Genomic DNA, 27803 nt, shown 5'->3' on the forward strand with positions numbered 1-27803 from the left:
GAATCGCACAGGCTTGAGGCGAAAGAGAAACATCTACGCGCTGAGGCAACAAGTGGATTTAGTGATTTCGTCAGATCTTAGTTTTAAGATCACGTTATGTATATAAATTAAATGTTTTCAAACATAGGAAGAGTTCAGGTCGCGTCAGTAGTACATGAAGTGAGTGATGTGAGGCAGTTAAAGTGGAGTTTGTTATCTAACGGCTGTGTTTGAGGGGATTTACGGTTAAATGCTCGCAGTTGGGTAATGCGCGCGCGACCCTCTGCGTTGTTGTGAGTGCACGCGCGTCTTCATTACAGGTGTAAAGAGAGAAAGTTGTGCAGGTGAATTCATGATGTCTGATTCTGGATCAGATGAAGATGTAAATAGGCTCACAGCTGAGGAGGGGGGATCAACAGAATCCGTCCGCAAGGTAACGTTACATGCGCTTTTGGGTTCACACTGTATGCAAGTTACATTTACAATCTGCACGATTTGTTTTTTAAATATATTTTTATCGTTTTCATAACTTAAGAGAAGTGTAATAGTCGCAACCACTTCATTATTTATGGTAGTCACGTGTATTAGGGTGAATACGGATCTTTCCTGCGGATGTCCTATTTATGGGCGCAGCTGTATTAGCGCAGGTAAATGGTGGCGTGCACGCTGAACGGATGATAGATAGGTGATTGCGACTTCATTTGGAGTGTGGGCCAAAAGTAAAGTGGAGTAAATGTTCGCTTTTTCAGCGGCAGGTGTCCTATTTTGGACATACAATATCCGCGGAGGGGGTTGCAACGGACCCGGAGAAGACCAGAGTGGTGGCGCAATGGCCAAGGCCAGCTACTGCAGCAGAACTTAAATCATTTTGGTGTTGCGGGATACTATAGGCGAGTTGTGAAGAACTTTTCTCAGTTAGCGGCACCTTTGCATGGCATTGCAGCAGTGGACTAGGGCTGTCACGATAAACCGACGATAAATATCAGGTGATTTATGCACAGCTTTTGAGTGAAGTACGGGAAAATGCTGCTGCATCCGAAAGCCAGAGGGCGCTCTCGTGCGGAAACTCCAAATACACACTGCAGAAGAAGACCATGACGCCTTCTAGAATCTAGGAAATGCCTATGGACATCTTTTTATCACTGTTACTCAAGCCTCATCAGGTATTTTCATGATAATAAAGTATATTTATAATGATGTTTGACGGGTGTTGCTTTTTCAAATGCACATTATAAGCGACTCAAACTCACACTGCTTTTAGATCGAGCAGCATTTCCTACTGATCCCAGAGCCGTGCTTCACTACGTATTAAAGAAAATATCGACACATTGCATATCATATCGCAGCCAGCTCGATTACAATAGGATTTAGTGGTATCGCGATAAATTACCGTGCAGCCCTAGAAAAATATAAAAAATATAACAAAAAAAAAAAATTATAGAAGGCAGGCAAGGCGAGGGCTGCTAGTACCCCTTTATGATTTGTGGGGTTCTGAGTGTGAGTCTGCTTTCCAGGTATTAAAGGAGAAGTTAGTTGCTGCCCCAGTGCTTGGTTATGCAGACTTTACAAAGCCCTTCTGTGTAGAGATTGATGGCAGTCATCAGGGCTTGGGAGCAATTTTGTCCCAAGAGGGGGAGGGGGGACGGAGACCGATTGTATATCGTCGCTGTCGGGCGGAATCCTCGCATCTCCAAAACCATTATTTTTCAGGAAATTAAAAAAACTGCATATTTTTTTAGTTATTAAACATTGTATCGTTAAAGTTGGTATTATACCTTATATTGCTATCATATACTGTTGTGTACCAACATTAACACAACATTTCCCCAAAACCATGTTTAATCGGAGATACAAGGTTTTTGACTTGGGAGCAGGGAGATACGAGATTACGCTGTCATTGATAAGAATGGTACGGACACAGACGTCTCTGCTGCCAGCAGTGTTCATCAAAGTCTGCTGTCGCGTTGAGCCTTTTGACAAGAGACGAGGCTTTAAGAGCTAATGAAAGCTAATGATTGTGGTTACATTCATCTTCCTAAACTCTATTTTAAATGTTAGAGCTATGAGTGATGCAATACCAAAATAACCTTAGACAGGCTGTCTAATATAGGCGGAAATTAATCTGCACGCAAATAAAGTCGGCGGTCGCGTTGAGCCTCTTGACAAGAGAAAAGGCTTCAATAGTTAACCAAAGCTAACGACCGTGGTCGTCATTTTAAAGGTTTAAGAACTATAAGTGATGTAATACAAAAAACGATGAGCTGACTAGGCTGTCTAATAGGCGGAAATTAGCCGAATCTGCTCGCAAACTTCTCAGACAGTTGAAGTGTCCAATGGAGTTAAGAGATTTGCTCTCAAGCTATTTTCAACACTTTAGATTGGTTAATAATTTGTTAAAATAACAGACCCACATGGGGACTGACCAATAGCATCGATTTGTGAAAAAACATGAAATTGACCAAATTTGGACATAGGAGGTTTCCGCCCGACAGCGACGATATGCAAGTCGTGGGTTGAGGCCATCGGTGTGTAATGTGGAGAATTATAGTGCCATGAAGTTAGAGCTGTTGGCACTGAAATGGGCAGTAACGGATAAGTTTCGTGATTATTTGATGGGTCATAAATTTATTGTGGTTACAGATAATAACCCGTTGAGTCATCTGCAGACTGCTAAATTTGGAGTCATTGAGCAGAGATGGGTTTCAGAGCTGGCTAGATTTGATTTTGAAATTCATTACAGGCCAGGGTCCTCATTTATAAAACTGTGCATAGGATCCTTACTAAAAGTGAACTTACGCCAGAATGCTGAAAAGGGCGTACGCAAACAAAAATTTAGATTTATAAAACCTTGCGCACGCACACCTGCACGCAATTTTCCCTTTATAAATCACAGATTACCTGCAAGTGTGCTTACATGAATCAGCCTCATATCCCGCCCTGTACACGCCCATTTTTACCCATAAATAGTCAATGCAAAGCACCTCATGAATGCTGATTCGTATATTAATAAGCCTGACATCCAATCCGCTTGTTAAGCCTCACGTCACGCACCATAATGGACGTATACCGTTTCCGGGTTCAACCGTTATCAGATGCCATAGAATAATAACAAAAACTTATGTAAAACCCCCGATCCTTTATCTCCATAACAAAATCACAAATGGCCACACATGAGATTCACTGAGATTTCCATATTAATAATTGTTATAATTATATTAAAGCCAAAGAAGGTCTCTGCAGCATTTATATGTTTACAGCATTTAGACTGATCATTAACACATCATTAAAATCACAACATTAATTACTGGTGTCCTTCACCCGAGATAAAATTTGAAGACATAATTGTTAAAGACGAATGTTTCTTCATTCCGGTTTTGTTATGAACTTAGTTAGGAACCGATAACGAGGACATTTAGAGAAACGATTGTGCGAGAGTTTAATGGCTGTATTTCCAGACTTTGACATTCGATGATTATGCACAGTAAGGAAAATATATTTAGTTATAGTTTGAGTTATTTGATGCTGTCCTATATTCTATGCAGTCGGATCATCTCCTCCTCATGCGCTCATAGTGTGATGGTGAGACGGCACTGATTAAATATTTAGATTGAATTTTTATTTAAGATTTGAGTTTGATTTTACAAGAGCTGCATGAAACAAGTATCACTCAATACAAGGGCAAATAACTTTGCAGATTTAATCTTCGTGATAATGAGGATATTTAAGGTAAAAAAAAATACTTACCTTTTGCAATCTAACTTGAGTTCACTAACTCACCATCGGTGTCGCCAAACTGCTCTGTCTGTACGCATGGGTCAGCGTTTGCGTGCAGGTGCGCACATTTTTCCGTCAAGTTTGTTTTTATAAATCCCATCTTTTGCGTGGGAAGTGGCGTACGCCTCTTTCAGGGCATGTTTGTGCGTACGCAACGGTTATAAATGAGGCCCCAGGATGTCAGAATGGGGGCGCAGATGCATTGTCGCGGCAGACTCAGTCAGTAGCTAACCCCGTGTCGGTGGGGGGCCTAGGTAGTCAGATCCAAGAGAAAGGTCCTACACTGATGGTTAATGAGCACAGTACCATGTGTAGTTTTCTAGTGTTCTTGCCAGAGGCCTGGGCAGCCCAACAGCACAACGACCCCACTATTGCAAGATTCCTTGTGTATTGGGTCAGCAGGTTAAACCGGGCAGACTGGAAAGGGCTAAGGAGGATTGCAAGACCTTAGAGCTTTTGGGGCAGTGGAAGAGGAGGTGTTTTGTATCGCCAAATTTTGGATACTAGACAGGGCCATATGAAACAGGTGCTTCTGCCTCAGAGTTTAAAGGAGGAAGTCCTCTGTAAGTTACATGATGAACATGGGCGTCAGGGTGTGGAGCGCACTTTCAAGTTGGTCAGAGCCAGATGATGTTGGCCTGGAATGTTCCAGGACATTGAAACTTACTGTAAGCAGTGTGAGCGATGTACTGTGGCAAAAGCCCCAGTGCCAAAATTGGTAACTGAAACTGGTAGTCTGTTAGCTAGAAGACCATTTGAGGTAATAGCTATGGATTTTACTGTCCAAAAAAACCTACTCGTGACTTGGGGCAGTCGTGGCCTAATGGTTAGAGTCGGACTCGTGACCAGAAGGTTGCCGGTTCGGTTCCCAGGGCCGGCGGGTAACGACTGAGGTGCCCTTGAGCAAGGCACCTGACCCCTACTTGCTCCCCGGGCGCTGCAGTGATAGCTGCCCACTGCTCCGGGTGTACGTGTGGTCACCACTTGTGCGTGTGTTCACTACTCTCTGGATGGGTTAAATGCAGAGGTCACGTTTCGGGTATGGGTCACCATATCTGACTAATAGGTCACTTTCACTTCAGTGACTGAAAATCTTTTGTTAAGGAGTGGATTCATAAGTATGGGGTCCCCCAGCGAATTCATTCAGATCAGGGAAGGTGTTTTAAGGCTGAGGTTGTTTGAAATTTGTGTAAAATGTATGGCATTAAGCAGAGTCGAACTACTCCCTATCACCCGCAGGGCAACGGCCAGTGCGAAAGGTTCAACCGAACCCTGCATGATTTGTTAAGGACTCTTCACCATCAAAGAAGAGAAGATGGGTAGAATATTTACCAGAGGTAGTTTTTGATTATAATACAACAGAACATTCAAGCACTGGCTATAGCCCATATTTCCTGGTGTTTGGGCAAGTACCGAAGTTGCCCGTTGATGTTTTGTTTGCGGTTAACCAAATGGATTCTGCAGAGACAGTTGATGAATGGGTGATGGACCATCAGGAGAGATTTAAGGAGGCTTATCAAAAAGCAAGGGAACAGATGGAACATGCTGCTGAAGTTAGGAGGAGACAGATGGGTCCACCTTCATTACAGAGTGCTTTGCATGTGGGTCAACTGGTTTATCGTAGGAATCACAATTTTGTAGGGAGACATAGCATTCAGGATTTGTGGATGCCTACACCATTTAAAGTGGTAGGTCAGATCAATCTAAAGCTGTGTATACAATTGCGCCTGTGGATGGTTCTTGCTGACCTAAAAATTTTCATAGAACAGAATTGAGGCCATGTGGCCCAGGGATTGTAGCATCATTTCAAGAGGCTGTACGGTGCCATAGTGATGTGGGCTCGGACAGTGAACTACATGAACCTTGGGTTATTAAAGGGAAGGTTTCAACTGAACTGTTATCAGGGGTGGGAAGTCAGTTTGAACCAGATTTTGGTGAGCAAGGACCTTCAGAAGAACTTCAAGATTTTGATGAAGCTGGTCAGGCACCGTTAGCCCAGTTGCGGCAGTCTAGTAGGCAAACAGCAGGGAGGCATACTAACCCATTTCATTTACCCAGATCTGTGATATCTAATTAAGAGGAGGACACAGAGGGGCCATTTGGGTGTGGCGTTTTGTTTGTTTGTTTGTTTTTTTACATTTATAAGATTAACGATCATCGGGACGATGATCAGTGGCAGGTGGGTAAATGTAATAGTCGCAACCACTTATTTATTTTATTATTTATGGTAGTCACATGTATTAGGGTGAATACGGTTCATTCGAGCGGATGTCCTATTTATGGGTGAAGCTGTATTAGCTCAGGCGTGCACGCCTGAACGGATGATAGATAGGTGGTTGCAACTTCATTTCTGAGATATAATGGCTGTTTGCCTTGGATGAAAAACTGTTATGCTCTCTAAGCTAGCGGTGAGCCAGATGACAGATGGAGCAGATGGTTTCTGCTTTTGTGGAAAGGCAAATGGGTTGTGTTCGGGCTGGAAAACAGTGGTTGTAGCTGTTGCCTCTGTCACTGTTTTATGTGTTTGATTGTATTTGAGTACCTTGTGAAGTATTGCACATTTGCACAAGAGGTATTTGGAAGTGAGACCTCGCCTGTTGTTAGCCCACTACCAAAAACCCTGTTTATGCTTGAGGTTTTACCACTATCTGGGGATCTGCAATAAATGATTTGTAAGCAAAGACAATTCAGTTGAAGGTTCTTTAATGTGTGGCATAACTAGGTATTACAGTAGCGTAATATTTCCATTGCATTGTTTACAGTTCTGTGGGTACTATGTAAATAAATACCATAGTATATGATTGAGTACAATGGTATGTAACGTTAAAAGCATCTGATATTATTTCTCTACCATCATTATCACCATAAGGGTTGTAAACCGTTAATAGGGGATGAAACTAATATGCAGCTTTTGTAGTTCTTTCTATATCTAAGTGTATAAGTGCGTTTAACTATTTAAATCCCCCCTTAAAGGGACAGTTAACTCAGAAAAAAGTTTTGGGTAACAAGTCAAGTCAACTTTATTTATATAGCACTTTTTACAATTTTCATTGTTGCAAAGCAGCTGTACATAAAACATATTGACTATAAGCAAAACATTTAAATCACACATTTAAGATGAGGGAGAGAGAAACACAGTTCAGATATTAAACAGACTATAAATTCCTATATGTAATATTAATTAAGTAAAACTTAAAATAAATAAATACTTTACATGTTACAATAAAGTGCTATTTACTAACAATTAGTTAATGCATTAGCTAAAACGAACTAACAATGAATTATACTAAAACAGCATTTATTAATGTTACTTCATGTTACATTCAGCATTTACTAATAAAGTAATACCTTATTAAAATCTAACGTTGTCTCTGTTAACATTAGTTAATGCACCATGAACTAACATAAATAACTGAATTGACATGAACAAGGATTATTAAATGCTGACAATCTAAATTGTTCATTGTTATCTAATGTCAGCTAATGCATTTACTATGTTAACTAATAGCACACCGTTGTAAAGTGTTACCGAATTCTGTCATCATTTAGAGTTTCTTTCTTCTGCAGAACACAAAAGAAGATATTTTAAAGAGTCACAGGTTTCCAACCACACGAGGAAGAATAAATGATGACAGAATTTAGATTTTTGGATAAACTATCCATGCAGAAAACCCTTGATTGTGATCAGAAGAGTATTGTCACTAGGGTTTTTCACAAGCGTGTTCTTGCAGGTAAACAAAACAGAACCCAAATGGTTGAAATGAAATGCTGAGATGAGTTGGTTATCATATCTAACAGATGCAGATTGTGATGTGTGTGTGTTTAAGGGATGTGACCCTCTGGTTTCAACCCAGCGCAGCAAACTGCAACAACGGAGAGCTAAACTCAACCAGCAGATCAACCGTGAGCTCCTTCTGCGCACCGGAGCAGAAAATCTCTACAGGTACATCAGTGTGCGTATAGGTGCACGTTCTCTACAAAAACACACGGCGTGCAGATGTCCCAGCGTGAGCCAGAACTAACAGGAAGTGACCCGTGGCACGCCTCGCTGCTCCGCCCTGCGTGTGTTTTGATGAGCGTGTATTTCGGCAGGAGTGTTAGTTAGCTGTATTTTTTTAGTTATTGTGGCGTAAATCTTAACAAACCAACTGCAGTTTGATTGCTTTTAATTGGAATGCACAATAAAAAAAGTTTGAAAAAATTGAAAAACAAAGTTATCTCGTTTTGGAAAGAAACTCTTCGTTTAGTGATGTCTGCTGTTGTGTTTTTCCAGAGTCAGCAGCAATCAGAAGGTATTGGAGACTGTGGCGTTGGAGTTGAGCTTTGTCAACTCAAACCTTCAACTTCTCAAAGAGGAACTGGAGGAACTGAACAGCACCATGAACGTTTATCAGACTGAGAGGTTAGAAACATCGAAACATCTTTGTGGATATGATCACAATTTGCTTGGTTGGCTAGATTGAAGCTGTTGAAGCCGACGAATCTGCGTTCTGTTACAGTGAGACAGTAAATGTGCCCATGATTCCACTGGGGTTGAAGGAGACTAAAGAGATTGATCTGACAGTCCCGCTTCAGGTGAGATGTCTCCTCCTCCTACATCACAGAGGTCACGTCACTCCTGTGAATATTCCACACATGTTTGCTTTCTCATCAGGATTTTATCAGCGAACATTATGGTGAGGATTCCTCTCTATACCTGAATGAAATCCACGAGTTCATGGAGCTTAGACAGGTGCGAGTTACAGCTGACACAACGCTTTTGATTTGATTCTGATTCTTGTACGTAAAAGTGTTTGAACCCCTGACGTGTTCTCGTAGGCCATGCGAACTCCCACTCGGAATGATTCGGGCCAGGAGCTGCTGATGGAATATTACAATCAGCTCTATTTCCTGGACCAGCGTTTCTACTCGCCTCACAGAACTCTGGGAATTCATTTCCACTGGTGACGCGCGCTTTACAGCACATCAGATACGTCAGAGCCTGTTTCTTTGTGTCCAGCTGGATTATAGATGATGTGTTCCCGCAGGTATGATTCACTGACCGGTGTGCCGTCGGTTCAGAGAGCGCTGGCGTTCGAGAAAGGAAGCGTTTTGTTTAACATCGGAGCGCTTCATACTCAGATTGGAGCCAGACAGGATCGCTCGACGCTGACTGGCAGTCAGAACGCCATCGATGCTTTTCAGAGAGCCGCAGGTACTGACGTGATTTCCAGCCGCTGGTGTTTTATGGCTCTTTGTTTATTTTGCTTGTTTGTAATGTGATGATGTGTTTGTGTGTGTACAGGTGCGTTTCTCTACTTGCAGGAGAATTTCTCTCACGCACCCAGTCTGGATATGAGCAGCTCGGCTCTGAGCATGCTGGTCCGGCTCATGGTGGCTCAGGTAACATGTCTTTGGAGATTTTAATGTAAATAAAGAGTGTTTTCTAAACCACATGGGGTTCACGTGTAATATGAGGGGATTTGTATTGTGGGTTATGTGTGTTATTGGGTTTGTCGTTGGCAGGTTCAGGAGTGTGTGTGTGAGAAAGTCATTCTGAACGTGCAGGACAACAATCTGAATGTGTTACTGCAAGCGGCACAGGAGGCAGCAAGGGTACAAACACACACACGCGCGCACACACACACACACACACACACACACACACTAACACAGAGACGGACACACACAAAGGTGCACATACACTAACACGCGCACACACACTAACACACACACATGCACACACACTAACACGCACGCACACACATGCACAGACACAGATGTACACACACACACTAACACGCGCACACACTAACAGACAGACGCACATGCACAGACCCACACACAGACTCAATGGTTTTCATACTTGTAGGATATTTACTTTACCCACCACCAGAGCCATTGAGAGAGAGTCGCGTCTGGAACACTTTCTTCACAGCAATGGAGGTTCACGGAGGCTCTCAATAGTTCCCAGAAGTGACTAGTTACACATGAAGCTGCAACTAAACAGACCAACTGAGGTAAACGTCTAACCCATTTAAAGACGAAAGCCATTTAATGAATAAAAAATGAAAGAAATAAAGCATTTAAAGAGAAAACAAAACTTCCTGGAACTGTCTGAAGGCTCCATGAATCACGTGACGCTCCAGAGTTTTGGACTTCCGTTGGCAGAACTCTCTCTCAATGGCTCTGCCCACCACTAACTCGAACCTGATGGTATGTGTGCGTGTGTTTGTGTGTGTGTTTAGGTATCAGACGTATATTCTCTGGTTCTTCAGGCCATGTCAGTACCGTTGCTGAAAGACTATGTTCCTTTCTCCTGGATCTCAATGGTTCAGGTGAAAACGCATCATTTCCGAGCACTGGCTCATTATTACACAGCTGTGGCACTGTGTGACTGCTCAGGTGAGCTTCTCAACATTCTATGTAATGCAAACAGCCATTCAATTAATAAAATGGAAATACAGGTCAAGCAAATTCAAGAATACTAGACTAGTGTGAATATCCATTAAAAATGACTCATTGAAATGTAATGCTGTTTCATTAGTAAATGGGCTCATTGTCTTAAACCGGCTAACATGAGCGAATGTTTGTCCTTTCAGGTATGAGATATGATGATGAAGATGATGAAGGTCGAGAGATTAAAGCTCTCATACAGATTCACACCAGATGCCCAGACAAACTCAACCTTCAGGATCCAGAGGACAAACGCAGACTGGGTTAGTTTGTGTTTTTTTAATATAGAGGGTATGCATTGACGTCACTTTCCCACGTGAACACCACGAAAACATACCAAGACACGCCCCCTTGCTGGTTACACACCCAAAATGGCTGCTTACAATAGGAAAAACAAAGAAACCGGGATTAAAACATGCAATTGTTTGCTGAAATTAAAACAGTTGGACTTGACAGTGATCCTCACGACTTATGTAGAATCCAGGTGTCGTTGTATACTGAAATATTTCCTGATGTTTATTTTGTTCCTGATTTCAACGCCGGGGGAAATGCACGAAGCAAAGCCTTAAGTAAACATTTTCTACTCGACCAAAACACATTTAGTGGTTTAATAAACCCAATCTTACAAGATTTACATTGCTTTTCTAAATGTTTACGGTGTTGACAATATGTTCATCTTTAAGTTTGTATGAAATACATCTGCTTAGACTGTTAAAAGAAATACATTTACACAACATAAAAAGGTCTAGAAAGTGGGTAGGTAATGCTGTTTATGGTATGGTTCAACAAAAACAACTTACCTGAGCTGAGTCTGATGTGAAATGGCTAGCAAACATCCACGCTTCAGTATTCCATTTGTTTCAGCAAATTGCAGCAATTCATTTGCTTCTTTTCTGTCCTTCGGCAGTCTTTAAGAAAACTATGACGTGTGCAGTGACGACACATGCATACCCCCTCTTCAACGTTAGTTACTGTATAGTGCGTGTTTGTGGTCTCAATAGTGTGTTATTTTTGTTCAGGTAAAGCTCATCTCCGTAAAGCCATCATACGGCACGAGGAAGCCCTGCGTCTTCACGGCGTGTGTAAGATGCTTCGTAAGATGGACATCCTGCAGGAGGTTCTGTCACGAGCTCACGCGCGCTCGCTGGAGAAATACTCCGATATCGATCAGGAAGACGATTTTTGTGAGGTCGCCGAGGCTCCAGAGATTCAGTGTGAGCGTTTCTTGTGTCTTAACATCCACACTCAGATTCCCAGTACGATGTGTGCTGTAGTTGCTCGCTGCGCTGTTTCGTTTATTTCAAGACAAAAAAGTTTGCGGTCTGAGTTTAGATCTGGGGCTTTTTTTCAGAATGGTGTGCAACTCAACTAATGTGACTCTGTTTGTCTCCTCCAGCTCACACACAACAGAAGCCTGATATTAAAACTCCTGATTTCAGTGCGCTCAGAGTGACTGATATTTTCCATCGACTGGTAACACACACACACACACACACACTCTTTCAGAGGCTGATAGTGACGCTACAGAACCGTGTGACGTTCATCTCTGTTGTACAGGGTCCTCTGACTGTGTTTTCTGCTCGAAGCCGATGGCAGAGGCATCACGTGTGCTTAGTTCGAGGAGAGACGGGACTAGGACTTACACTCCGAGGTGATTCGCCGGTTCTGGTTGCCGGGGTGTTGCTAGGGGGATGTGCTGCGGTACGTTTGCATCGTTGCATGTTGTGTCATACAGTGAGTTATCGAGGGTTATTCTGTTCATAGTGATTTTGTGTGTTTTAGGAGGCGGGGATCCGCGAGGGCGATTACATCATAGCCATTAATGGCGTAGACTGCAGGTGGGCGGAGCATGCAGAGGTCGTTCACGCCCTGAAGAGCTGCACAGAGAGAGGACTAGAGCTCGACGTCATCACGCTACAAACACACGAGGTACATAAACGCACACAAACACAGAGCAGCGCTGACTGTACGGTTCACTTCCTGGATTCATCCGCAGCTTATCATAATCTTTCACCATTGGTTAGCATTAACTTCCATTTTTTCGTACAGATAGAGAGAAGGACGATTCTTTCATCCACCGGTGATAAAGAGACTCAGTCATGCGGTTCGAGGAAGCAGGGCCGGGATTACGAGCGTTCGTCATGGAACTGGAGCTGGAGGAGCGGTGGAGTCCGCAAGAGACTCGGAAGCAATTTCAATCTTTCCTTTGGAAACTTCCGTGAAGGTGAATCCATGTACTGAGAAGAAGATAAGCACTATTCTACCTTCTGAAAACTGACTACACAAATCAGTCCAGCAGAGCACACGTGATTTCATGCTTACATGCGGTTAGATTTAAAGAGCTGAACAAAAATCACATGGCACAAAACTAGATTAGAAGAACAGAAGTAAAGCACACTGAAGAGGTTTTTCTCAGTGGGGATGAGTGATTTTCTTACACGTGTAGCTGAATGATGTTTAATTCGATAAAAAGTATGAAAGCGAGTGTCATCTGCACTGAAATGATGGTAGAGGTTTATTCACAACTGTCTTCACTCTTTCTTCAATGAGCATCATGGCATCTTTAAAATAAAGGATGCTTGTTTTTATTCAATGAAAACACATTTTGATAAGTTTCTACATAGCATGTGGGGCCACTGTAAATATATCATAATGCCCTTGCACACCAAATGTTTTAGAACAAGGTTTTTCTCCATGTCGCATGCTTAGTGTGTCTCGGGTTTGTCATCATCACAAAAGGACAATAATAATCACACAAAACATTAATGAGACACAGCAAGACCTTCAAGCAATAATAAGAAAATGTTTGACTTGAACCAGTTTCAGTTTATATTGTTAAGAGCTAGGAGGTTTTTGTATTATGTATTTTTGCACAGGAAAAAAATTGTTTTGTGTTGTTTTGTGTGTTAAGACTAAGTCGTTCTTGTTTTCCGTTTGTTGTCAGATATGATTTGTATTAGCCAGCATTCAAACTGCACTCTGCCTTCATGAATTAAAACAGTATTTCCATCTCACATCTCATGAATGCTCTCCTGACAAATATCAGTAAAATGTGTAAATGTCATTTGAATGTAAAAACGCACCAAGATATCAATTTTTTTTAGACCTCTTTAAATTTAATAAAAGCAATGACAGAAATAATTCACAAAAGAGGATTCAGAAATAGACGGTTTCATTTTAACAGCATAAACAAACGTTACTGCGCATGCGCACTTTTGTAACCCCCACAACTTAACTTCCGGTACACATTCACAAACAATCGAGTGCCTGTAGATTATTTCTGATAACAAGCAAAAGAAACCGAGAAGAACCGTTAGATGGCTAAACTTGTCTCTCCTATGTATTGAATTTAGACTGCGATACCAAACTCAACCGCTAGATGTCGATGCGCCATACGGTTTGTTTAAATGCGACCGAACTACAGGACCCATTCAACAAAGTGTTTATTTAATACAATTTTTTTAGATTAAAATAATACAAATTAATATGAACATTAATTGAATTAAATATAAATAGTTATAGTTTTATTATTACACACAAACCGGAAGTTAACTGGTCGCCAGGCGCGCGCGCGTCCCATGAAACGGTCTAATATAGTTTAAAAGCGAAAAACAAATAAGGACCAGGAATGTCACATATACAGGCTTTAATAAAAATCTCAAATAAATTCCTTCTTATAATCCTAATAAATATGTAGTGTGTTGAAGTGACGCAGTGAGGGTGACGTGTGTCCGGAAGCGTTGTAACAGCTGACTTTTGTTGCATTGGGGATTGAAGGAATGAGTTTGCAGTAAACAATGATGAAATATGAGCTAATGCTGCCAACTGTGTTTGGATTGTGCAGCGAGTGTTTCCCCAGACACACACTACTGCACTGGGAAACAAGTCAGAGGTCAAAACTCGCAGTTTCAAATCTGCATTTCAATACATAAGACCAATTAAAGTAATGCAGAGGACAGCTGGTGTCTCAGAGACAAAAACAAGCGAGAGTTGAACTCTTTAGGACTTCTGAACCTCTAGAACACAGAGAGAGTCATGCTTCACTCGACCACTAGAGAGCAGCCGCGTGTCATTTCAATAAGACGAATGATAAGAATAAAATATCAGCAAGTTTGTTTGTTATATGTTTGAAGATTATATATCTAATGTGATCTTCAGAAATAGCTTAACATTTTCAACTTTCTTTTTTACTAAAGTATGTTTCTCCATGTTGTGAAGCCCACTGCAGTGAGTTTAAAGAGATGAAAGGTGAGAGATATGAGACCTGCCGCAATCAAATTGCTAAACGATGATTTTTAAAATAATCCTTTAAAATTTTTAAATAGATCACTTATAAAACAATATAATGTGGAGTAAAGACTAAGGAATATGGAACGAAACAATGCATTTTACAATGTTAGAAAGCATAGAAATAACATTAGAAAATTATATTATTAAGTAAATAAACATTTTTTGTTTTATAAATTATTTAATGTAATTTTATACTTTGATCAAATTAAACATTAAATTATGATAAATGTAATAAATATAGAAATGATCTAAACTATTTTTGTATTTTTTTCCTGTTCATTCAATATTTCTTCAGAGAAATTTCTCACTATCTTTAATATGAAATAAGAGTAATTGACACGCGTTTCTTTCTGTACAGCATGAGTTTTGTTCATCCTCGTCAGCAGGTTGATGCTCTCGCGCTGTGGAAATGTTCTCTGGGTTTCGTCACGAGCGATGCGTTCAGTAAACACGAGCACGATCGATCAGCGTGGTCCATTAGACGTGTGATCGGCTCCGGTACAGGGAGTTACTGCTTCTAATGGTTTGTTATGATGACCTTTCCGCGTTTCCATTAGTCTCGCTGTTATTCCGTCTGACGCGTTTGATTTAAGCCTGTGTATATTATAAGACAAGAGTCATTATCCAGTCTGAATTCCTTTCCACACAAAGAAAAAGACTTGAACGTGCGCGCACAGAGAGACACACATATCCAGTCTGACCATGCAGTTCATCGTCTGATATCTTGACCAGTTCGACATTAACACTTTTAATTCTCTGTGTCTCTTGTCCAATAAATTATCAACATTTTTTTTGTTGTTGTAAATTTAAAATGAATATTATAGAAAATAAGTCTTCGTTTAATTCGAGACTACGTACAATCATTTTCAGTTCTTTGAAAATATGCAATACCACAATTATGTATTTCATCATTTCCTGCTTTTACTTTTATCTGTAGTCAGTAGCTACTATTGTGTATTTACTGCAAAGCTGCACAATTGTTAAAAGGGCAATATAAATAAATGTTAATTTAATGTTTATTTGCATTATATTCGCCCTTAAAACTGTATCTGATATGCCCCCAAAAAAGGTTGACCAGACAATTGACTGCAGTGGTTTACAATGTTAATAATAATAATAATATGCAAATAATAATAATAATGTTTTTATTTATTTATTTGGAAAAAGGCACTACGATAGTGACTTCCCCTCCACAATAATTTCTAATTTGAATGATCGAATGTATAGCAGAAAACGTGTCAATGAAACCGTTTACTCCATGTTCAGGTTTTAAGGACTGAAGAGCATCAGTTAAGAAGATACATTTATTAAGTGAAACTATTCACCTACACTAATCTAAAAAAATGAATGTTTATGTTGTGCGTCATTAATGAGATTATAGCCACTACAGGATTTCCATTCTGTCAGGGGTGCATTTAAAATCGCAATTAATAATCCGTAACAAATGTTTCCCAAATCTGTCAAAATCCCAGAATGAACCGCAGCAGGCTGGACCAGATTACCAGTCAACTCTCAGGACGGCCATTTCACCAGCCAGAGGGAATTTAGAAAAACAAAGCTATTCCACAAGGTCTCCAAACTTTCCCATGATTTAACGTTATTTAACGGTTATGATCTTTTCATATTTAATGTTTCCGGCGTGATGGGTCCTGTCACTGCTGACAGACAGATGACTCTTATATGAGCACATCATGATGGGGTTTCCACAAATAGTCAATCCCAAAGGACCATTGATGATGTTATCATATAGCAAACACGAGGACACTCTTCCAGTTTAACTCACCATAAGCGATTGTAACGAGTTGGATGTTTGAATGTTTCTTTGTGGTTCGCACATGAAAGTATATTAATTTGAAAGAGAAAAATAAATACATGGCTTGTCCTTTAGTTAGTTTTCTAGGAAAGATCGGGAAGTGAGAAGTAATGATTAAACCACACAGCCTGAACACAATGACCAAATGCCTCCCAAAATAGATTCTGATGAGGGTGAACATCACACAGCTATTTTGGGGAATCATGGACCTGAATGAATGTTTAGGTTCTTCTTACTGTACTTAGTGTCCACCCTCAGAATGTTGTGACATTCATACACTGCTTTAATTACTGCAACAGATGACTCTGTGCTTTCAACAACACTATATTTATCACATGGATGTGTGCAGGCCTACTGGAAAACACATTTGGAAATATACAGTAAACGTATCCGGAATCTCTGGACCTTTTGTCTCCTTTATACAATTTGATTGTTTTTTGGAACTTTGATCGTGTCTCTTTTGACCTAAACAGGATATATTCCAAATAATAAATGCACGTGATATTTAAAATGACTTATTCTCAGCCACGAAAAAAGATATGAATATGGATGAAACGCGTTGAATTCACTGTTGTACTTTTTGTTTAAATGATTTGTAGCATTTTGAAAACTGCAAAAACAATCAAATTACGCAAGCAGACATACGGTGAATAGCCTAATAAATGTGCGGCATGATATTTTCTCATGTTCAGAATTGTTTCGAGAAAGTAGTTCATGACAAAATAAGAAGAACAGAATATGGGAACAGAATGTATATCTAATATAAAATGCAGATTATTTTCATACAATCTTTAAAGAAAATGTAATGTAAAATGTGTATTTTTTGTACAACTCTTCCTAAATGACTATATGAGCCCTCGTCAGTCGTCTCTTGTGGTTTTATTACCTCACTTCATTTTTTTTATTCGTGAGATTGGGGCGCTTCAATATTCCGCGACACACACCGGCGGCACCTGAAATAACGTGAGTGTTCACCCGCTGCGCGCGCGTCTTCCGCATCCTCTTCCCGGGATTGTTTTGACTGCCTGGTCGAGCGCAAAGCATTACATTTTATCTCTAAATTTAAACCGGAATGAGTCACTCGAAAGCACCGCGATAGAAGGCCGTCAGGGTCATAGACCTTTCGGTAATGATGAACGCCATCAGAGGAAGAGACTTCTTAAAAAACATCTCGGGGTAAACTCATCTACTGACATTACTGATCAGATCCCTTGCGAAGAATAACAATAGTTTCTACAAAAACAAATATAGAAAGTAAAGCTTGCTGTACTGCATGGAAACCATTGCAATAATCAGTACTAGGCTATACACTTTTCCTATGGTTATTTTAATAAGTGTACAGTCCTTTAGGTATGTAGCATATTTATATATAAATGTATGTTCAAACCGAAATGTAATTTTATATACATATACACAATAACCACATTTTTTAATCAAATTAAATTCATTAATAAACAAAACTTTATTTGTTGTTTGTTCTTCGTGATACATATCAGTTGTGCTGTAATGTGAAGTTGTCACGGGGTTGAACTTGAACATAAGAATGAAGTATCGCCTCTGAATTTGATTGTGTTTTCGTTTCGGTGGAGAATAGATTTCCTCTGTTTATTATAAGCATGAGGACGGATTTGCGTCACCGCGCGACTTGCGAGTTGAGATAAAGTTGCACAAATATTGAAAAAAGGAAGTGCTAACAGTCATTATAAAGTTCCACCTCATTGGGCCTGAGGAAATAAAGGTCCTCTGTTGTATCCTAAAATACGAAAACGTGTTCTATTTTTGGCCTCTATCTAGCAGGAATATCCGCTCATTTAGCTTGAATCAGGGCTCATCAAAAACAGGATGACCTGCATCTAGAAACTCCTGTTTCCTAAGTGAGCACAGCAACAAGACCACAACTCGCTCACACTCCACAGAGCCTATTTACAAAATCATTTTATTAGAAGATTTTGTTCTTTGAATGAGCTGTTTTTGGGGGGATAATTCGAAAACATTCTTAATAGTTTAGCTCTTTAATTCAAAGTATCATTTTATAAATTTGAAATAAAAAAAGAAAAACCAGTTAGTTTAACCACAATTGTTTTGTTAACATATAAATATATTTTTGTAATTCCATTCTTTTATTTATTATTTAACCATTTGTTTTTGTAAGCTATTAATTCTGATTAATTTCGGTCACATTTACTGCTAGTTATATTTTTTATTTAAAAATACAATTTGCATAATTTGAGTGTATTTTACAATATAATATAATTATTTACATATGCTATGAAATATAGATTGAACAGTTGAAATGTTTTTTTTTTTCAGTCTAGTGTAAAAGTCTGTCAAACTCTTCGTCTTTGGGGCGTGTCGGACCGTTCTGTGGACGTCTATTGGCTCAGACAGAGCCAATCAATAACGCAACTCTTGCTTATGCATCATGGACCGCTGTCTAAAGTTTCATACTTGAGAAGAAACGCAAGACGAAGCAACTTCTTAGATGACTGTGTGCTTGAGCTGTATGTAGTTGTGTGAGATTCTCTTTCATTCATACAGCGGTTTGTTTTCTCCCGCAAGGATGTACACGGCGGGACTGAATCCTTTTTACGCATCGAATTTTAGCCTTTGGACAGCGTACTGTTCGGGTGGTTTTGGGGTGGATACCATGAAAAAACCCTCGTTTTGCATCGCTGACATTCTGCACGCTGGAGATGCGGAAAACATCCCCGGGTCATCGGCGCTGATGGCTCACATCGGCGGCCGGGCGCAGGTTCACTCGTCGGGCTCTCCTCTGCGCCCGTCTCCGGTGGCTCCTGACGCGCGTCTCCACCCCGCGTCTGCGTATCACAGGCACGGAATACACCTGACATCTGTGTCCAGATGTCCGATTAACGCGCAGTCCGCGCCTCCGCCGTGCAGTAAAGACCTTAAGTTCGGCATCGATCGGATATTATCCACAGATTTCGAGCACAAATCCAAAGACTCCTCATCAATGCGAGGTAAGACAGAGTTTTAAAACTTGCGTGTCTGTGTTGTTTCTCTGCCGTCACCACCAGTGTCCATCACATCATCTCTCACCTATGACAAGACATTTAGTTTAATCCGAATAGAAGTGAACAGAATCTGATGACCAGACGGTTTTAACTTTATAGTCACTTTTGTTTGGCATCGAAGTGAAACGTTTTTACAAAGGGGGCATGCATTGACGAATAGAAGTTGTTTAATGTGGTTCATGTCCACGGGTGTAACTAAATATATAATAGTGAGAGAGGCTGGGACCAAGGTTAAAAAACAAACAAATACTGATCGAGCGACTTAAATGTCCAAAATATCTCTTTTGGTTATGGCCCTGTTTTGCCTGTTAAATAAATCTTATAAGCGGCAGTACAGACATAGGACTATAGGTCTACATTGGTTTATTTGAACTAGTATAATTGTCTAATTTAGATCTATTGGTTTTTGTCGTTCTATAACAGATCTCGCATCGATTGTTAGTCTGAATCGGCAGTCAGGAGTCCATGTCTCTGCCAGCGCGTACTTCGCGTCCATAGACCCGACCATGAGCGAAACCTCCTCCATGATGGGTTCAATAAGCAATGCCGCCAGACAAACAGGGCAACATCAGTTTCAGGACACCTTCCCAGGTAGTGTAGACATATCCCACATGTGCCCCATTCCCAAAGAAATCTCAGGGAACATGCGTCATGCACATAACCTCTTGTACTGCATTGCATTATTTTTCTACTTATCTATAGGCTATAATGCATATTAAGTTGGAAATTCTAACATTGCAATTCATGCAGAAAGTCATTGGTTTGTAGCTCTACTGGCTTTAGGCAGAAATTGTATTATGGTAAAGCGTAAATGTAACTCTGTTTGACTCCAACAGGGCCGTATGCGGTGCTATCCAAAGACTCCATGCCACAGACATACAAGAGGAAGAGATCTTGGTCCAGAGCGGTGTTCTCCAACCTCCAGAGAAAAGGACTTGAAAAGCGTTTTGAAGTCCAGAAGTATGTGACAAAACCGGACAGAAAACAACTGGCTGCGATGCTCGGCCTCACCGATGCACAGGTGAGTTTCATGAGCCAGAATATTAATAACGCAACATTGAACACGAAAAACAAATATTTATATAATTAACATTACAATTCCATGATGAAATTAAATGTCTCCTAGACATTGGAGGCAGTTAAGAGTGCGTAAAGCCATTTGGAGTGTTAGAGGAAGCGGTTAACCCTATTTTTTAGCATTATTGCGACACATTTTGAAGGGAAATGAAAGTCAATTATAACGAATTATTGCACATTTGGGAGGATTACAGTTGCGTTTCATTTCAAAAGTTTCTAATTTAAGACGTTGGGCAAGAGTCTCATTTTAAACACGACAAACAGCTGTAAAAATTAAATAAGAGTAGGAAATGGGTTCTTTATTTTTCCCACAAAAAAGATATGATTTTACTCTCTAAATAATTGAAATCCTTTGCAATTCGGTGCATGCATTTGCAGGTGCAATGAAATTCGTTGATTTTTTTTTGCATGCGTCACAACATGATAAAAGCATCTAAAACATTTGATCAATTCTAAAAGCCAGGGAAATAAATGCATATTCTAACATAAAAACCCCGACATATGTTCCCCGTATTTTAGGTCAAAGTTTGGTTCCAGAACCGACGGATGAAATGGAGACACTCCAAGGAGGCTCAGGCCCAGAAAGACAAAGACAAAGACAAAGAACAGCCGGACAAGTCCACGACCGAGGCCGAACCCAAAGAGCGCGATGATTCTGAATGCGAAAGCGAACCGAGCGAATCTGAATTCGAAGACGGGCCGGAGGACAAAAGCGACGTGGACATTTGTGAACTGAATAAAACCGGTGTGATTATCCCATGCACGAGCACAGAGGACACGACAAACCCCACGACAGAAGCGAACACAGCCACACAAATACTGCTGTGAGGAACCACGATCACAAGCATCACCACGTCTTACAATACACAACACAAACAGACAAGCTTGAGCCACAGAGACTCGTGAAGGAAAACATTTGCTCTTAACACAACCGTTTGACCTTCTACGTGACGATTTGGAAATCGAATGTTCATGAATTCAGACTGTTGATAAACTTGACTGTATTATATTTTTCGTCTGTAAGTATTTGCACTGAAAATGTAAATAAAGTTTGTTATTGTTCCAAGTGGCATCTGCATAAAGACGATCAATGCTTTTTAGAAATATTATAAGAGTCTTATAAATGTCATGAGTAGTTTTTAAGAGAGTATTATACATGTAAACACATTTTCTCATAGAGAAAAGTAGTTTAATTAGGATTTTGTCCTGAGGGTTTGTCTATTGCACACACAGCAATGAGCTCTTGCAACACAAGACAGCGTTAAACAAGCTAACCCAGACATTTGCGCAATTACGCAGGAAAATACATTCATTTATATTCAACGCATATTGAGACGCTTAATTGCAAAATGTTTTTTGTAGGCAAAAACAAATCTTTCTGGAATCCAGAGCTGTCAATCAAAGCTTAATCTCAGTAAAATGTTGATGCTAGAACTACATTTATATATTATATTATATTATATGATATTTTATTCTAAATAATAAAAGCCACTTAGGCATGTAAAGAGTCACATTTATAATAAAGAGTTTAAGCTTAATTTTTTATTTTAATTGTCAGATCAGGGCAAGTTTTTACATGGGGCAACATGTCACATGGTGTTTTATGTGTTTATATCAAATTGTTCTCTGTTTGTGAAATACACTGTTTGCGTTCTAACACCACAGTTAGATTTTTTTGTACAATTACATTTCACAGTTTTAATGTTCCATGAATATTACATAGTTTCCTAATTGTTTTATTACTTACATTTGTCAGAAGTCATTAAACAATACATTTTAAATATTGTGGAAGAAAGCTTCTACACATATAGTGACTATCTATCTTTATAAAGAAACTGGTGTAAAAGCTTTGTAGTAAAAATTAAAAACGAGTTAAAGGTTTTCTTTTTAAATCAGTACCAATAAATAGCAGGTCCCGCTGTGACAACTTACCCCATGTATTGTGACAACATGCCCCTGCGTCAGTTTACTATTCTTTTTCTATTTTACCGGTTTGCATCATAACGCTCTGATAAATGGTTCAGTGAATGTCTTTTGGCCCGTGAGACCTTTTTGAGCCAGGTTAACAGGGCTGTTTGGCCCTGAAAAATGTGAGCGGGGTGAAATTTGTGTCCAACAATAAACAGAGAGAGAAGAGCTGGGATTTATAGTTTGTGTAAGTTCGCTGGCTCCAGATATCAGCAGCAGAGCGGATGAGTATGTTTTATGAATGTAAGTTCAGATCAGAAACTACTCCATTTATGGACTCCGGCCGTCTAAGCTACACTTCACATGCAGTGAGGTGGAGTGTGTCATGACAGTGCTGTAACTGCAAAACTATTCCAGGATTTAGACAATAATCCATCCGGAGATATTACAGCCTCCTGACATTACTATTAGTGTCCACTTTACATCTTCAGATGAATTATTATACATTTAACACACTGAGGCTGAAGTCTTGTGATAGCAGGAGGTTTAATGAGTTCATGAATTGAAGAGCAGCTACTAGTACAAGAGTGCAGCCGCTCTTTTATAAATACTGTACTTGAGTCAGAAGCATTGTGTTATGAACGCAGCTCAACACAACACAACACAACACAACACAACACAACACAACACAACACAACACAACACAACACAACACAACACAGCTCAACACACAACACAACACAACACAACACAACACAACACAACACAACACAGCTCAACACAGCTCAACACAGCTCAACACAACACAACACAACACAACACACAGAAGCGTTTAGGTCGACAATGAAAAACAGGCCTGTTGAGAGCATTAGTGTCTGTGAGAATAATTAGGATTTAAAAGACATTCATACATCGGGAACATCCCAACATTTACCCTGTCCAATGCAGACAGCACAATCATCATTATACACCCATGAAGCCAGCACTGTGTGTGCGAGAGAAAGAGTGTGTGTGTGTGTGTGTGTGTGTGTGTGTGAGAGAGAAAAAGTGTGTGTGTGTGTGAGAAAGAATGCGTGTGTGTGTGTGCGAGAGAATGCGTGTGTGTGTGTGTGTGTGTGTGTGTGTGTGTGTGTGAGAGAGTGAGTGTATGTGAGGATGTGTGTGAGAGAGTGTGTGTGTGAGGATGTGTGTGTGTGAGAGTGAGTATGTGAGGATGTGTGTTTGTGAGAGTGAGTGTATGTGATGATGTGTGTGTGTTTGTGAGAGTGAGTGTATGTGATGATGATGATGTGTGTGTGTGTGTGTGTGTGTGTGTGTGTGAGAGAGTGAGTGATGTAGATGTGTGTGGGGTGTGTGTGTGAGGTGTGTGTGTGTCGGTGTGTGGTGTGCTGTGTGTGTGTGTGTGTCGTGTCTGTCTGTGGGGTGTGTGTGTGTGTGTGCGTTTGTTGTGGGGTGTGTGTGTTGTGTGTGTGTGTTTGTGAGAAAAGAAAAGACGTGATGGTGTGTGGTCTGCTGCTGAGTCGCGAAGAATAGCGTGCGGACCATACAACATCCAGACCCCATGAACAGCATCCGTTACAAGGTGTGACTGTCTGTGACGAAGTCCCGTGTGTGTGAATGTTGTGAGAAAGAAAGAAAAAGAGTGTGTGCGTGAGAAAGAAAGAGTGTGTGTGTGTGTGTGTGTGTGTGTACTGCGGTGAGCTGCAAGAGAAACAGAGTACGTGTAAATGTAGTGACGAGAAAGAAAGAGTGTGCGTGTGTGATGAGTGAGGAAAGAATGCGTGTATGTGTTGTGTGGTGGTGTGAGAAAGAAAGAGTGTGATGTGTGTGTGTGATGAGAAAGAAAGAGTTGATGCTGTGTGTGTGTTTGTGTGTAAGTCGCGCCTGTGTGTGCACCAGAGCAATCCACTGTGTGTGTGTGTGAGAAAGAAGAAGTGGGTGACATGTGTGTGTGTGTGTGTGTGAGAAAAAGAAAGAGTGTGTGTGTAGTGGTCCGATGCGTAACTAATACTTCCATAATTGGTGCTGTGGTGTGAGAAAGAAAAAGCGTGTGTTGTCGTGTGGGCTTTGTGGTGAAGCTGTAGGCTAGCTGCAACTGATGTGTCGTGTGTGCAAGTTGAATGGCGACCCGAGAACAAGTGTGAGTTGTCGCTTGTGTGAGTCTGTTGTGTTTGAATAAGATGAGGCCTGTTGTGAGGGAGTGGTTTGAAAGTCAATGTTGTACCTCGTATGCGAGAGAGACAGGCGTCAGTGTGTGCGTTTTGTAAAAACAGAGTGTGTGTGTGTCAAACTACTGTGTTGTGACGGAATGCCACTTGTGTAGCGCTTAGTGTGGTGTGTGTGATGTGAGAAAGAAAGAGTGTGTGTGTGTGTGTGTGCGAGAGAATGCGAATGTGTGTTGTGTGTGTAGAGTGTGATGTGCTGTCGTGCCAGAAGATAGTACTTGATGTGTGAGAAAAGTGTTGTGCCGTGAGAAAGAAAGAGTAATGGTGAGTGTGGTTACTGCCGTGTGCAAGTTATGTGTAATGATGTGGCGTGTAGTGTTGTAAAAGCAAAAATGCGTGTTGTGTGTGTGAATGTGGTGTGATGAGAAAAAGCGACAAAGTGCTAAATGTAAGTGTGAGCCGTAGCTAAGTCTGAAAAAAAGAGTGAATCACTGAATGACTGATGGTGTGTGTAGTGTGTGAGCGCGAATCGTGAATGGTCCGTGAGGTGTGGTGAGAAAGAAAATAGAGTGTGTCGTGTGGAGCAACATACAACAAACATGTGAATGATGCTAGCGTAGCAGAAAGAAAGAGTGACATGTGTGTGTGTGTGTCATGGAAAAAAGAGTGTGATCAAACAGTTCTGTGCATGTGTGGAAATGTGTAAATGTGTGTGTGTGTGTGTGTGTGTGTGTGCGTGTGCGAGAGAAAGAGTGTGCGTGTGTGTGAGTCTGTGTGTTTGAAAGAGAGAGTGTTTGTGAGGGAGTGTGTTTTTGAGTCTGTATATGTGTGCGAGAGAGACAGCGTGTGTGTGCGTTTGTAAAACAGAGTGTGTGTGTGTGTGTGTGTGTGTGTGTGTGTGTGTGTGTGTGTGTGCGTGTGTGTGTGAGAGAGAGAATTTGTGAGACAAAAAGTTTATATTTGAATCCACTTTGTGTATCTATTTGTAGTTATTTTTGTATGTACAGTATGTATAATGAGAGAGACACACACATAGGGATCATTGAGTGTAAACATGTTGTGATTTTTCCCTTACAATACTAAAACAGTTTTAACAAACATATTTGAAATGGATGACTTGAAGAAATAAAAGTAAAAACCGTTAAGGACAGATGTGAACTCGTGTCTAAAAAGCATCTCAGGATGAGACCTCAAAAAGCTGCTTGAAAAAACAAAACTAGACCAAAATTTCTGTAAATTCTAGCCTGTTTTAAATATGCTCACATTTTAAATATGGTCATTTTATAGTTTGTGTTTTGATGATAGAAATGATAGAAATAAAACGACTAAATAATATTACAAGTCAATCATCTTGACACAAGTTATTAATTCCAGCATAAAAAAGGTTTTCCATTCACCTCTAAAGAGCAGAGCTCTTGATACACCATCTCTCTCTCTCTCTCTCTCTCTCTCGTAAATGATTTCACCAAAGACCACCTTTAGCACGGGGTCTTTCTTTCTTTCAGTCTGGAAGAGAGTGAGAAGATCTCTTGAGATCATCAGTTTTTCTACTTAAGCTCACATGCTGAATTCTGCTTCCATGCACCCTCCAAACTACCTGAACACGTTCACACTGACCAATGTATTTCTCTGAGCTACAGGTAAGAGTCACACGATGGTTTGAGGTGTGGAGACGGTTACTAGGGTAACAGATGTTGTATTTACAGTGATGGGAGGGTTAATGACTTTATGTGGAACATTCAGCAGTTTTATCAGTGAGCTCCTCCACCGCCGGCCTCCGACCGCTCACATAAATCCTGTGTCTGAGCCGCCGTGTCAGTCTCCAATTCTCCTTCGCGAAGTTGTGAATTACGTTTGTATGCGCAAACATGCAATAACAATAACAGTGCGAACGCTTAACATAATACTTCAGCGTTTGATTTGTGAACTGTCTTCCGAGTTTTTATGACCAGCATGAGAAATCCCATCTGGCCCGGGACTTCATGTCAGATGTTTCTCCGCTATTTAAAGAGCCGTTTAAATGTCCCTCTGACCTCGGCAGCACAAGGCGACGGAGAGCAGATTCACAGATTCCTCTTACAAATCTAAACATTTTGAAAAAGTAGCTGCTTTAAATAAATGAGGCCAATGTGCATTTTGCCTCCGAGCACATTTGCAGAAGGATTAATGATGTTGACTGTGTTGAGAGCGAGAGATGGTTAAGACCTGCAGAGATCAACACATTCGTTCAATCAATTTATGTTTGAAAAAATAAAAAAATCAAAGCACAAAATGCACATGGTCTCATCTATAACATCATGAGCCAAACATATGGCCCCGCACCGGCTACTTGTCCAACTTACTTAACTTACTTAAGTTCAATCAACACAACTTTTGGAAAATTTGGTCGCAACATGATTTTTTTTTGTTTCGTCATATAACTGAATCCATTGATGGTGGGACAACATGAAGGAGTTGTGTTGTGTTAACATAAAATTACAATTGGGCAGAGGACTTATATTTCCCAGCATGCTTTGCGTAGAACTGCATTTTGAGAGTTCTTTTCTTAAATAAGTGTTATTTTATGCGTTTTTAGTAAAAAGAAACACTTGTTGGTGTTTAGTGTTCATTTACCTTTAAGGTTTTGAAGAGTTTGTTATATTTTTGAGTTTTGTGGTTGCCATTGTTCAGAAAATTGTTGGGCGGCTACATTTCAGTTCTCTTACCTCAATATCTTCTTATTGAAGACAAATTAAAGTACTGTCTGATTATTATTAAAAATGTATCAAATTAAAAAAGGTTCTTGCATTGAATAAACTAATCGATAAAATTGGGTTTAATTGGTTTAATGTAAAATATACTGTACATTTTAGCATAGTGTGAACTTCATCAAGGTAATGACTTAAAACCAAAACACGACTCTTAATCTGATTCAACTAAACAACATTGCATTAACTTTGTGCAAGTATCTTAAGTTTACTGAAATAGATAATGTTCCTTAAATTCAACGTAATCCAGTTATGTGGAACCTGTTGACATAAAAAGAACACATCAATTTTTTGAGTGCGGTTTCACAGACAAGGTTTAAGACTAGTCCCAGACTAAAATGAATTTTGAGCTGTCTTAACTGAAAATAACTTGCCCTGACATATATTATGTCAGTGATATTGTTTTGTTTCAAGATGCACATCGCTAATGTTTTTTTCTATGGCATTTTAATAAAAGCAACTCGAACAGCCTAAATTAACTAGCATAGTCCTGGCTTAAGCGAAGCCTTGAAACCGGGGCATAGGGTCTAAAGCCTATTCGACATGAACCTAAACTAAAGATCTGAAAAAAGCCATCTAT

The 27803-nt window shown here is 40.2% G+C and overlaps 2 protein-coding genes across 6 annotated transcripts; both read left to right on the plus strand.

The window, feature by feature from the left end:
- The first annotated feature begins 24 nt into the window (after positions 1 to 24).
- On the plus strand, positions 25 to 13202 carry rhpn1 (rhophilin, Rho GTPase binding protein 1). 4 transcript variants are annotated; one of them, XM_057353654.1, is made up of 16 exons: positions 25 to 412; positions 729 to 1142; positions 7581 to 7696; positions 8027 to 8155; positions 8253 to 8328; positions 8408 to 8485; positions 8572 to 8696; positions 8781 to 8947; positions 9038 to 9135; positions 9259 to 9348; positions 9981 to 10137; positions 10335 to 10451; positions 11208 to 11402; positions 11585 to 11889; positions 11971 to 12117; positions 12238 to 13202. In XM_057353654.1, exons 2-16 carry the CDS (start codon positions 1098 to 1100, stop codon positions 12427 to 12429), a joined length of 2037 nt encoding a protein of 678 aa, XP_057209637.1. In that variant the 5' UTR covers positions 25 to 412; positions 729 to 1097; the 3' UTR covers positions 12430 to 13202. The 4 variants fall into 4 exon arrangements, with proteins under 4 accessions (XP_057209637.1, XP_057209638.1, XP_057209635.1 ...); XM_057353655.1 differs by lacking the exon at positions 729 to 1142 and having other exon boundaries at positions 11585 to 11661; positions 11746 to 11889; XM_057353652.1 differs by lacking the exon at positions 729 to 1142.
- A 5490-nt stretch (positions 13203 to 18692) lies between these two features.
- hlx1 (H2.0-like homeo box 1 (Drosophila)) lies at positions 18693 to 21473 on the plus strand. 2 transcript variants are annotated; one of them, XM_057353164.1, is made up of 4 exons: positions 18693 to 19272; positions 19750 to 19917; positions 20163 to 20347; positions 20923 to 21473. In XM_057353164.1, exons 1-4 carry the CDS (start codon positions 18852 to 18854, stop codon positions 21229 to 21231), a joined length of 1083 nt encoding a protein of 360 aa, XP_057209147.1. In that variant the 5' UTR covers positions 18693 to 18851; the 3' UTR covers positions 21232 to 21473. The 2 variants fall into 2 exon arrangements, with proteins under 2 accessions (XP_057209147.1, XP_057209148.1); XM_057353165.1 differs by lacking the exon at positions 19750 to 19917 and having other exon boundaries at positions 18699 to 19272.
- Positions 21474 to 27803: the final 6330 nt, after the last annotated feature.

This window comes from Triplophysa rosa, linkage group LG15, assembly GCF_024868665.1.
Source record: "Triplophysa rosa linkage group LG15, Trosa_1v2, whole genome shotgun sequence".
Lineage (NCBI taxonomy): Eukaryota > Metazoa > Chordata > Actinopteri > Cypriniformes > Nemacheilidae > Triplophysa > Triplophysa rosa.

What these genes read in the sequence shown, in the direction of transcription:
- rhpn1 (XM_057353652.1), top strand. Translation starts at nt 332, where the DNA reads ATGATGTCTGATTCTGGATCAGATGAAGATGTAAATAGGCTCACAGCT. An exon ending in AGAGGACAAACGCAGACTGG is followed by an intron (nt 10,452 to 11,207) that starts GTTAGTTTGTGT and finishes ATTTTTGTTCAG; the next exon opens with GTAAAGCTCATCTCCGTAAA. An exon ending in CGAGGCTCCAGAGATTCAGT is followed by an intron (nt 11,403 to 11,584) that starts GTGAGCGTTTCT and finishes TGTCTCCTCCAG; the next exon opens with CTCACACACAACAGAAGCCT.
- hlx1 (XM_057353164.1), top strand. Translation starts at nt 18,852, where the DNA reads ATGTACACGGCGGGACTGAATCCTTTTTACGCATCGAATTTTAGCCTT. An exon ending in GTTTCAGGACACCTTCCCAG is followed by an intron (nt 19,918 to 20,162) that starts GTAGTGTAGACA and finishes TGACTCCAACAG; the next exon opens with GGCCGTATGCGGTGCTATCC. An exon ending in TCGGCCTCACCGATGCACAG is followed by an intron (nt 20,348 to 20,922) that starts GTGAGTTTCATG and finishes CCCGTATTTTAG; the next exon opens with GTCAAAGTTTGGTTCCAGAA.